Here is a 12,866-nt window from a genome sequence, read left to right as displayed (position 1 = left end):
AGACATAATTGTCTACACAGAAAGTACCAAAGAATTTACAAAAATGCATCAGAACTAGTGAGTTTAGTAAAGTCAAAAGATATAAAGTTAATTAACAAAGGGTGGCGGGAATCTGCAACTCCGTATACTTGTGAAGAACAAACGGAAAGCAGAATAATTTAGAAACCATTAGAACTTCAAAAGCATGAACTATTTCGGTATAAATTTACTCAGATATATGAAAGACCTGCACACTAAAAATTACAAAACAATGTTGAGAGAAATTAACAATTTAAATAAATGGAACTACACCAGTTCATGGATTAAAGGACTCAAAACAGTTTCCTCAAACTGATCTAGAGATTCCACATAATGCTAATCAAAATCCCAATAGTTACTAGGTAGTAACTGACAAGCTAATTCTAACACTTACCTAGAAATACAAAGGACCAAAACAGCCAAAACAATTTTGAAAAAAAAAAAGTTGGAGGATTTACCTGATCTGATGCCAAGATTTACAATAAAGCCACAGTAATCAAGACAATGTGTCACTGGCTTAAGATTAGATGATAGATAAAACAGGGACTCCAGAAATAGACCCACACTACATGCTCAATTAATTTCTGACAAAAGCACCAAGGTAATTCAATGGGGGGAAAGGATAACTAGACATCCACGTGCCTCCTTTTCCTCCCCTGCAAAAAACAAAAAAACAAAAGCCCTTATCTCATACTATGTATAAAAATAAACCTTAATGGGTCATAGACATGAATAAAATAATTAAAATTATGTAATTTCTAGGAAAGCAATAGAAGAAAATCTTTGTGACCATGGGTTGGCAAAGATCTCTTAGTTAGAACACAAAAACACAAACTGTAAAAGAGAAACTGATACATTAGACTTCATCAAAACTAAAAACTCATTGTCTCCTAAAGATACTGGTAAGAAAATGGAAGAGACAGCACAGATGGGAACTAGGTGGTTCTGTATCCGAAATACATGAAAGAACTCATTCTTACAACTCAGGATGAACACAATCAACCCAATTAAAAAATGGACAAAAGATCTGAAAAGACACTTCACCCAAGAAAATATACAAATGACCATTAATTGAGCACATGAAAAGAAGCTCAATATCGATGGTGATCAGGGAGATATGTCAAAAGAAAAATATGATATTCCTACAAACCCACGAGAATGGCTAAAATTTAAAAGACAACAATTCTAATTATGGGCAGATTTGGAGCAAATGGAATTCTCATACAATGCTGGTGGGAATGCAAAATCATACAGCCACTTTAGAAAGCAGTGTGGAAATTTCTTATACAATTAAAGATACACTTTTCATACAACCCAGAAATCTTACTCCTAGGTGTTTTACACAGAAGCACTAATAACCACATCAAGACTTTGGGGTGAATGTTCACAGTAGCTTTATTCATAATAGCCTAAAACTGGATACATACGAAATGTCTGTCGACTGGTGAATGGAAAAAATACTGGACTATTCCTACAATGGGATACCACTCAATATGGATGAATCCCCAAAACCTTATCCCCAGTGTAAGAAAACAGCCACAACAGAGTGTATTTTGAATACTAACGTCACTATTGTGACATTATAGAAATGACAAAACTATAGGACCAGAAAACAAGTCAAGTGGTTGCTGGGGCCTGGGGGTGGGGAAAAGAGACCGACTGCAAGGGGCAAGAGGGAATCTCCTGGGGGATGGAAATATGCTATATCTAACTGTGCTGGTTACCCGACTACAGACATTTGTCAAAACTCTTTGGCTCTACACCTAAAGAATGGTAATATTGTTTTGTGTGTAAACTATAAATCAGTAAACCAGGCTTTAAAAAGAGTAAAATCTTGGGGCGCCTGGGTAGCGCAGTCGTTAAAGCATCTGCCTTCAGCTCAGGACGTGATCCCCGCGTTCTGGGATCGAGCCCCACATCGGGCTCCTCCGCTGTGAGCCTGCTTCTTCCTCTCCCACTCCCCCTGCTGTGTTCCCTCTCTCTCTGGCTGTCTCTCTGTCACATAAATAAATAAAATCTTTAAAAAAAAAAAAAAAAGAGTAAAATCCTATAATAGGAGTCTGTCTAGGATTTTTTTTCTTCAGGAATATACACAGTGTTGAGACTGGAAAGAAATAGACTGTGGCACATAACTGCTCTTCACCCTAGACTGAGCGGGGCTTTCATCCGGAGCTGAGCTACTCAGGTTGTGGTCCCGAGATCAAATGCATCATCAGCGTCTGCCTGAGAGCTTCTCAGAAATGCCAACTCTAGGCCCCAACCTAGATCCAATGAATCCGGTGACCCCACTTTTGCATATTATCAAGACCCGCAGGTGATTCCTATGCGCAATACACTTAGTAAATGCTCCCCTTCTCCTTCTGTAATCCACCAACAGGACACAGAACTCACCTGTCCATATAAATGATCTGAGGAAATTCCAGCTTATTGTGAATTTTCTCTGGCTGACCAAGGGACTGATTGAACTCAAACCTTGAGAGTTCAAAGGTCAACACCGGAGGTAGCTTTGTAAACCAACGCTATGTCAGAGCAGAAATACGAAAGAAAGAAGTTAATTTCAGGAAATAGTAAAAGCCAGATTTAAAACATCCCTCATCAAACTTTCTTCTTCTGGTATAGAATTTATATTCAAATTAAAGTCACCCTAGAGGTTTTTTTTATCCCAAATACTAAAATGATCACTTAGCATCGTGCCCTCTCAGAGAATGTGGTTACTCCTCAGGACTCCAAATTTATGAGCCAGTCAACAACATTTTACTCGACTATTATCCTCAGAAATACCCACCCTTAAGCAGGTGAACTGCACCAAAAATCCTCACCACTTACTAAGTCATCAGTAGTCAAGAGAGGGTAAAAACCTGTAGAGAACAGCTAACCTAACCAAAGAATCAGAAATTATGACCTAAGCAGCATATAATTAAGGAGTCAATTCTCTCCATGAATCAGCTCAGAAGACTAATATGTGTACATATATACTATTTATTTATAGTCTATTACCCACAGTTTGAATCCCCTTTATTTCTAAAATAAGAAACTTGAAAGAGCCTCATGAGTGCTCAAGTTTCTGAGAAAATCTCTGAATTCTAAGACTTTACAGATGTCTCCTAAAGGACCCACTCAATCAACCCAGGATGTTCTCTTGAGCTTCAAGACAAGAAAGCACTGACTTATAAAAAAAGATCTCAACTGTTCCTGATCACAGATAAGGAAGAGCTAAACCAGAAGAGGCATTTCTGTTCAATTCACCTGTATGCCAGAGGTCTGCAAGAACAGCTCTAAGACGTTCCCTTCACCAAAGGTGCAAACGGCTAAGTTCCCTTTCCCTTGTTGGCATGAGGTGAATCCAGACAGCCTATCTGACTACCTCAGGGTAAATCTAAATAAGCATAAGGATTTTTTTTCTTTTTTTTTTTTAAATAGCGTTCCCATTCTTGAATAAAGGTCTCCAGAGGTCTAAGTAGCTGGTGAGCATCCCATCTCCTTTGTAAGAGCATGCATCACTGTGCACAGATGGGACAGATGCGGTGCCTCCCAGCCAGGACTCACAACTGTCCTCAGAAAGCGAGGGAGGCGGCAGCTCTCTAACAGGGCCCATGCTGCCCTACAGCTCACGCACTTCGACACGGCTCATGTCAGGCTCCTCATCTTAATCCAAAAAAGTTCTGCCTCCTCCTATAGTATGTGCTGAGCTGGACTCACATAAGTCCACAGTTTTGTTTCAAAATGTACGATGAAAGGACAACAAGCCAAGCTGTGTGGTATTGACGGTTATGCTCCAAAATCACTAATTCTTAACCCAACTGGAATTCTGAGGCATTAACTACCCTTGCTCTCCTGCTAACTTCCCCCTTTCTTTCCAACCCACAAAAGTAAATGAACGTTAAATTTGAAAATTTTTTAAAGCAAAGGCAGAATTTACTATGAAGAACAGTAAATATTATAATAGGGAAAATATTCTAAATGGCATACCATAGGAGTTAATCACTGTACTTTTACCCTCCGAAACTATGGAGGCAGTGGGTTCTCCCTACTGGTACAGGTAGGCTTCAACAGAAAAAGAGAAACTTGATCATACTTAAAACATCAGAAGCAGCATACAACCTTTTATATGATTAACTCAAATTCATACTTTCAGCAAAGAATTTATTTATCAAACACTAAGACTGACTAACGCGTATCAACTCATGAGAGACCTTCAGACTAGTTCAACATCTGTTAAGTGTAAAGTTATTTAATATCTGATGGGAAGACAGTTTGCCAAAACGCTCAGTGCTACTTAACTGGCTTTGTCACTGGCACGGCAAATAAAAATATCCAACTTACCTCTTGCCCATACTTCACCGAATGAGCGGAAGGAAGCAGCTCAATGTCACCCTCCACCATGGCCCCTTCCAAACATTCGTCTAAGTTGCGATAACCATTTACCTGAAGGGGATACTGGCCGAAGGTCTCATTGTTACAAAAGGGCTTTCCTAGGCAAAGAAACAGATTGCTTTTTTAAAGACATCACTAGTATTATCTGAGGCTTTTTTTCTGGCACCACAGATGGCATCCTCTTAATTCAGCAACTTGCTGGGAACCATTAGAAGCGTACTTAAGCCTGTATGGCAACTTCCAACGAACCGGTGGATCCAGGCACTGATCGTGAGTGACCGCCACCGTCATGGAAAGAAAGACAAGCAGACATTACGTGCCTCCTGATCAAAGACGACCCCACCTCTTGTGAATTAGTCTTGCCAAGAAAAGCCGTACCTGAATCTGGTCAAACTCTAGATCCAACTACCAATTTACAAAAAGAGGAGTAGAGAGGAACGTGTGAAACTGTATCATGGATACGCAAGCAGCGAGATTTCAGACCGTGGGGCATCTCAGAGAACAAACCACCTGGTTTCTTAAAAAACACATTTCAAGGAAAAAAGAGATTGGGGGAATAGTGTACAGACTTTGATATGAGACTTAAAAGATGTATCAACTAAGTATAAATGACCCACATTTAGATCCTGATTACAACAAACTGTAAAAATAAACACATCACCCACCCCCCCATATATAAAATTATAAAACAACTTGGAAATCTGAACACTGACTAGATGTTTGATATTAAATACTACTTTTTTGGAGTGAATATGGTACTGGATTGTTTTACAGAGAATATCGGAAGGGTAGGAGAAAAAAGGAGTTTGGGACTGTCTGGCCGTGAACTAGTGGTTGCTGAGTTCATGGGGGTTTTTAGACTGCTGTATCTGGATGATAAAAATCCTCCATGGCGAACAAATAATTAAAATTACACATCCAACATGCAGCTTAGATAAGCCTCCCAAGTGGAGAACCATTTCTGGCAGTCTAACTCAACCAAACCCTTTACGATTAGATATTACATCAGATAAAAACAACACAGAGAAACTTGAGTAGCATCACCGTGTCTGACATTAATACTAGATTTGGGCTGTGCAAATATTATACAATTAAATCTGACCGTTCTGAGGTAAACACTGTGCCCATTTTACAGATGAAGAGACTGAGGATCTAGGCACTCCCACGGTTTGCCCGTGAACCAATATTCAGACCTGGAAATGCCTGACTCGAAAGCCTTTTCGACTATTAATACAGATACGGTCACAAGTCTAGAACTAACAGTAAGAGCAGAGAGCTTACCTTCACGAACCCCTTCAGTGAGGAAAGTACCGTAGAAAAGCTGCACCATTGGATTTTCAGATTTGTTCCTGGGATTGCTGCTTTAAAAAAAAAAAGGAAACAATTCTCTATCATTTGGATCAGATAAATACCACACTAAACCTAACCGTCATTCAAAAACAAAAATAGTACATTTCCATCGACCTTCAAAGAGCCAGTCGTGGTCCAAAATTAGTAACAGATTGGCTCAGTTTACATACTCATTGGACAAATATACAGGCATGATCCCTGGCTGTGAGGAGCCGGGGGGGGGGGTCCCTACATGCAGGAAAACACATGTATCTGCATTCATTCAATACATACATCTATAGCCAGTGACAAATGTATGCAAATTCTAGAAGAGGACAGAAGCAAGAATCAACCGTCTTGTGCAGTTTTGCAAATAAACACAAAAGTTCTTCCTAGTGGCACAACAGAAACGGACAAGCCCACCTTAAATAAAGTGTTAACTATGTAAGGTGCTACTTGCAAAGCTGTCTTATATGTACTTCTTTTACTTAGAGTTAAAACAATTTAGAAAATTTCTCAGCATCTATATTCGAAAGACGATACTTATATTCTTTGCCCTGAATTTCACTTCTGAAATTCATTTCAGCGACGGCAATAATTAAATTTGATTTACCATGTTCACATCTAGGATTGATTTGACCTTTTAACACGTTGTGTAGCGCAGGCTATGACTTTAAATAAAGTTCAGAGTTAATGGCCTTTCAGTGAAAGGTGGCAGGTGGAGATGATTATCTACATCTTCAGACAGAAAACCCAAAGGCAAGGAGGATACAAAATGACAAGTATCTGAGGGGTTACCCCATGAAGTTTGGCAAAAACCAGCACTTTCTACTTGAGAAGAGTACTTTCCCCCCATCACGGTTCTCGCTGGACCACTGTGAGTAGGAAGGCGGGACAAACAAACCCTCAACACTCACTTCACATTCACAGCTAGCTGGAATGCGTCCTCTAGCCAATCCAGGAGCTTGTGTGTGAATTCGCTCACATCTTGCTACAAGAGAGGCACAAATTGCATAAGAGTTAGATCCACACTATACTTAGGGAAATGAAAATCTGCCTTTATCCCGCCAAAGATTAAGACTGTAGGACTACGGAAGGATTTCCTTATGAAGGACCAATAGCAGGAAGAGACAAGGAAGCCTGGAACCCAGCCGCTGCAGGGACAGAAGGCAGCCGCTGACTAGCTTGTGGCTAGGAGGGAACTGGAATGCCATCATGTCCAGCCACATCTGTGTGTAACAAACCAACAAACAAAATCTTCTAGGAAGCCCTTAAAAAGAAAAAAAAGGTCCACAGAACAGACTGTAGTCCTCTAGAACAGTATGAGATCTGAATGGAGAAAAGAAACTTTTATGAAATGTTTTGAGAATTTTGTAGAACTGTAGGACCTTTAGAGAAAGAAAGGGAAAATTTGATTTTATGAGGCAGGGGCTCCTCTACTGGTGACAGATTTGTTTTTTAACGGAAGGTAGGGAAAGGAAAGTACTAATGTCTAGAAGAGAAAGATTGTTCAGAAATGCTGATCAACTTAGGTTTAGATAATACTAAAAATAAGATGTTTATCTGGGCTATCTCAAGGCAAAGGTGCAGACAAAGGGCTTTACTTTTGTCAGTGACCCTTTGCTATGATGCACTGAGGTATTTTCAACCTCCTCTCGATCCCACAGCCCCTGTCTACGTCTAGTCCCGCGCAGTCATGTTCAGAACTTACTACACAGCTGACCTGAAGCCACGTCACAGCAGCAGCAACAAGGCATGGCTTAAAACTTCACAGAATTGGAGGGAAAACAGGAGAAAAACAGGCTTCTCATACCTGCTGCTCCTCAGGTGACCGGAATGCTCCCTTTAAGAGATCCAGGGCTGCTGAAGGGTCTACAAATTTGCGATTTGATCCCATCATCAGAGCAAACAAATACTGAAGCTCTTGCATAAACACGATATTTCTCTTTTCCTGTAGAGACAGCAAAGTGTCAGCAGCACACAACGAGACAGCAACCTACATCTACATCAGTGAGGGCCTCTGATAAGGTCCGTGAAGGGGATTACCCGCAACTGAAGACTATCTATGTGGAAACCAGGAAGGGAATATTGAAGGAAAGGCAAAAATGCTTATTTTCTGAAGCTGCTGCCCTCCCTCCTGTTAGGAAAATGCACTCCCAAGGTGAAATCCTGGCAAAGGTTAGATCGCTGGCAGGCGGCCACGTCCTTGGGCAAGAGCCGACCACAGAACCTTCGAGAAAGGCCAGGCCTCCAGCATCAGGTCACCCATTCTGCATCACTCGGCCTGATCAGCAGCACAGGACACCATACATACTTTCTGTGATTCAGAATTTCTCAATCTCTCGCCCAAAGGGAGAAAAGCTGAGGCTGTCAGGATGACTCGCCACTTTCTTGAAACTATTTTTCTAATTTTACTCCTACTTAACTTCACATTTTTGCAAACCCCTGTTTCGCGGCACAAAGGAAAAAGCCATTTGGAAATGAAAACAAATACTAGCGCAAGCCAAAGGACATCACAGCTATCAGCTTTGGCCAGAATTTAAAAGGCTTTGGGATGAAAGGGACCAAACGAGAGTGAGGACCTCTCCACACCAACTTACCGTGTGACTGGGACAGTTTTCAAGCACGTTCTGCGGTAGACTATAGCTGAGGACGAGTCTTCGAAATTCAGGCAGTTGAAAGAGAGACTGAAAGAAAGAAAGATTCCTAGCCTTTCTTTCAAAATAACTGCAGCAGAAAGATATTTCTTTACTTGAAAGTACGTGGGACTGTCACCTGCTATTTCTACCCCTATCCTGTCTGAGAGAATGAGGGCTACGGTACAAATTAAGCTGACGGAATATTAATTCTTCTAGGAAAAAACCAGAAAGAACGTCATGACTGATGAGAGGGATGGATTAAAGAAGTATGGTACGTGTATGCGACAGATCGTTATGTAGTCATTAAAAGAACACTGTAGAAAGAAAACGTTTTCGTAAAAAGGACAAGTACACAGCAGTGAAAGTGAATGCCTGAGAGCTACAGGATCAACATGGAGAAATCCCAGAGCTATCTTCTGTGTGGAAGAATGTTCCAGAAAAACAGAGTATTAAAGTGTTTATAGTGAGTTTAATTACGTACAGAACAACATGGCATTTGGTCTAGGGATACGTGCAAGTGCGGTTGTATCTGTGGGGACAGGAGGCTGTGACTGGGATGGACGTAGCAGGGACTGGGTGGCCCAGGGAGCTGTACCATTTCTTTCTAAAGCTGGGCAGTGAGTACAGCAATGTGGGCTACTCTCCACTCTGTCACAAGAATTGCATTTTTTAAAAAAATTTAACAGCAGGAATTTCTGGCTTACTTGTAAATCATATGCAATCCTACTACGAATATCTTTTGAAGGTTAATGTTTTTAAAAATTCCTTGTATGACTATAGCTCCTCATCCCAACACACTCCTCAGAGGAAAACCCCTCAGGAAAGACCCTGATGAAAAACTCTGGAAGCAACATCCTAGGTAGACAACAGGCCTCACTCCCTCACCTCGCACGTATCTCGCACCCGCTCATGCCCTGGGCAAGGAAGCCTAACTTACCATAGTTCATACCGCGTCCTGCTCCTGCAGCAAATTATGATTTGCCTTACCCTGCTCTTGTTTCTATCACACCGATCACAACCCAACATGTTACATAAATTTAGCTATTTAACTACCTCTGCAGTTTACTGTCTTGCCTCACAAAAATCTAAGTTCCATGAGGGCAAGGCCCCGTCTTGGTTCTATTCATTCCTTTATCTCAAGGGCCTAGAACAGGGGTAGACATATATATAGCGGGTGTTCCACTAACGTTTGCTGAGGGAACACAAGCACACCCACCCAGCCCAGGGAGCCCTTGGCTTTGTGTGCATCTTATCTCTAGCGATGCATTCCTCCATTCCATCTCTACACCCACATCTGAGGTCACACCCAGGATATGTCAATTCCTGAGACACGGCCAATTCTCAGGCCACGAATTCAGAAAATCCTGCTCTTGATCCATAACCTGTCTTCTGGTGTTCTTGATCCAAGTGCCCCTCAGGACATCTGTTCTTTGACTTCACCAAGGACCCAAGCAAGCAGACGCTTCCTGTTCTCCCCTAACCACTGGTTCCTTCCTGTCTTCATTTCTCCCGCTCTCTAGCTTTGATTTCATGGTCTTTAACAAACCTTCACTAAATCTTCAAACTTTCATCGAACCCAGCAAAGCCTCCAACCTAAATAAATTTCATTTTCTACTTAAGAGTCTCAGAGTGCTGCTAAGAAAAAACCCTGATAAAAACAGGCCATACTGACATCACTATGCATTAAGGTCAACACCCTTAAGTAGACTTTCCAATATGTAGAAATTCTAATATTGTATCCTAATGCCAACTGGTTCCCACTGTCTGCAGTGACTCCCCCTTTAATATCCGATGGCATCCCTTCTCCACAGCCTCCGAAAATGGCTGCTCACATCACAGAGATGAGGATTGGAAATTACCTCAGCTGCAATTTGCAGCCATCACATCTTCCTTGCCCTCTCCCCTACTACTCTCCTGCCCTTTTCCTACTCAGGACCAACCTCTCCCTCCCTGTCTTCTCAGGCTTCCTCAGGAACCTTGCTCAGTGATGCCCTCTGCTCCTTCCAACATCCCCACAGGTGTGAAGGCTGTGAATGCAGCCAGGGTTCTCAACCTCGCTTCCTCTCTCTCTCTGAAAGGACTGACTGATGTCCCTAATTCCACATTCCTTCCCACATACTATTTGCAACACAGATGCCTGCCATCTTCTTAAAACAGAAGTAGGATCATCTCACTTCTCTGCTCTAATCCTTCCAATACTTTCCCACCTCAGAGACAATCCCTAAGTTCTCATCATGATCCCCAGCTCCCCCTCCTCACCTCCACTACCCTTCTGACCTCATCACGGTCTGTTCCCCACCCTAGAATTCTGCCCTCTTCCTATTTCTCAACACATTAAGCAAGCTCCTGAACCTGGGTCTTTTTCCTGGCTCTTCCCTGACTGCGGTGCCCTTTCTGTAACTACAGGGCGCATTCCCTCACCTCCCTCAAGCCTTTGCTCAAACGCCCACCTTATCAGAGAGGGCTCCTTCGCCGTCCAGCTCCTCCTGCCCTCACTCATGTTTATGGCACTTCGCACCACCTGATATATATTTTACTGTCTGTCCCACTCTTTTCCAAGGAAACTCTACGAGAGTAACGGCTTTGATGTATTCACTGTTGTTTCCCCGGTGTGAACACCATGCCAGGCACACAGTAAGCAGAATGAATCTGGATCCTACGTGTGGAAAGGGAGGTCTCCATTTCTGGCTGAGCAGCCGGGCAGATGTCAAGTACCACGAAGGGGAACACTGGAGGGGCAGGACCAAGTGCTCCACTGTGGCCGGGCCAGGTGTAAGATGTGTGCGAGGTACTTCTAGAAAGCCAACACTCTCTTAGGAGAAATCCATCCACTCCCTCGGCTTTATCACCGTCTATATGCTACTGACTCCCTGAGCTACATCTGTAGCCCGGATCTTTTTACCAAACTACAGATTCATGTTTCTTCATGTGGCACCTTAAACTCAGCATGGGTAAAACTGAACTGAGATCCCACTTTCACACACACCCAAACATTCTTCCAGCATCAAATGACACTGTCATCCACCTGGTTCCTCAAGCTAGGAACCTTGGAATCTTTCTCAACTCTCAACTCTATATCCAACTGCTCGACCAAATCCTGTCGATCTGATCTCCTGCCCGGCTCTAGAATGCTTGCACTTCTCTCCTTCCAAAGCTTATGCAGTTTCTCTATTCCAGGCCGCCATCATTCCCAGCCTGGATATCTCCCAACAAATGCTTTCTCCTTATTAACTCTGGCTCTGCTCCAACATGTGATTCAGGAAATGGAGATCCAAAACACCTATTCAACATCTTTACAACCATATTTGCAACCACAGGATATTTTGTTTTTAGTATTGCCCAATTTGGACACCTACATCCAAACACGGGAAAGCAAAACACAATAACGCCATGGGGAAAATAAAACACCCCAGTCTTATCTGTTTCCATTTTTAAGCTATGTTCCTCACATTTCAGTTTAATAAACTGCAAAGTTTCCAGAAGACACAGTTGTCTCTTAAAAATATCAGACCCAAGGGGCACCTGAGTGGCTCAGTCAGTTAAGCGTCTGACTTCGGCTCAGGTCATGATGGTCCTGGGACTAAGCCCCAAGAAGGGCTCCCTAGTCCCCGTGAGGAGTCTGCTTCTCCCTCTGCCTGCCACTCCTCCTGCTTGTGATCTGTTACTCTCTTTCAAATAAATAAATAAAATCTTAAAAAAAAAATATCATACCTGAATAACGGCACTAAACCAACATGTATTGCCAACATTCTTCAGCCCAACCGGCCACCCATCGACTCTTCTCCAGTCATTAGGATTGGGATTTTCTCCCCAGACTTCACAGCGTTTTCTCTTGGAGCGTTTAGTTTCTGCGGAGGCTGCCTCGTGCATCCTGTTTGGTGCCAAGACACCATGTATCCAGAAAGAAAAAAGTTAAGGAACAATGTATTCTACATGGAGAATGCTGGTAATCGTTCAGAGATAATCCAAAGTGCCAGATAAACTGTTTACTGGGTCATCGCAGGCTATACAGTAATTATAAAACTATAATGCAAGTGAAAAGTAAGATTTAGACATAGACGTTAGTCCTTCCATCAGAGATGATTACTTACAAGGTTCATGATGGAACCAAGCTGATGTTCAAGACTATTTATGGCTACTGTATTACAAGTTTTAGATTTCAACAACAAAGCCCTATCTCAGACCTTGCATTGAAAAAGGCAAGAGAGACACTCTTGCTAATGATAAGAGCCTTTCAACAGCCTAGCACACAAAATCTGGCCCTATGTTTCCCTGAAAGAAACAACTCAACGGTGTGAGGAAATAAACGTGTCCGGAAAGGGACCGGCCACCAGTGGAACTGGATGTTTACGAGCAATACCAGACAATCACCAAATTAGCACCAATTCAAGAAAGATATCCCTGGTCACTCCTGAGATGGGGTAGTTGAGTGATAACTTTCATTTTCAAAGAGGTGACAACACAACCGTCGAAGTTTATAAAGGCACCAGGTTGATAAAGGGAATA

At 42.2% G+C, this 12,866-nt stretch overlaps 1 protein-coding gene across 4 annotated transcripts in view; it reads right to left on the bottom strand.

The window, feature by feature from the left end:
• The window catches only part of USP28 (ubiquitin specific peptidase 28), a 57,817-nt gene that overhangs the window by 18,965 nt on the left and 25,986 nt on the right, over positions 1–12,866 (bottom strand). For 2 of the 4 annotated variants that reach the window (XM_040631210.1, XM_040631208.1), the window contains exons 5-11: positions 12,072–12,231; positions 8,322–8,408; positions 7,535–7,672; positions 6,639–6,712; positions 5,674–5,750; positions 4,342–4,490; positions 2,410–2,537 (exon numbers count right to left, since the gene is read on the bottom strand). In XM_040631210.1, the coding sequence (XP_040487144.1) occupies positions 2,410–2,537; positions 4,342–4,490; positions 5,674–5,750; positions 6,639–6,712; positions 7,535–7,672; positions 8,322–8,408; positions 12,072–12,231 (813 nt within the window). Of the gene's footprint in view, positions 1–2,409; positions 2,538–4,341; positions 4,491–5,673; positions 5,754–6,638; positions 6,713–7,534; positions 7,673–8,321; positions 8,409–12,071; positions 12,232–12,866 lie in introns of all 4 variants that reach the window. The other 2 variants (XM_040631207.1, XM_040631209.1) reach the window with 1 other exon arrangement.

The sequence above is a fragment of the Ursus maritimus genome, unplaced genomic scaffold, assembly GCF_017311325.1.
Source record: "Ursus maritimus isolate PB19 unplaced genomic scaffold, ASM1731132v1 scaffold_16, whole genome shotgun sequence".
Taxonomy (NCBI): domain Eukaryota; kingdom Metazoa; phylum Chordata; class Mammalia; order Carnivora; family Ursidae; genus Ursus; species Ursus maritimus.
The sequence above is the reverse complement of the archived record's forward strand: the minus strand, read 5'-3'. Positions and strand labels throughout refer to the sequence as shown.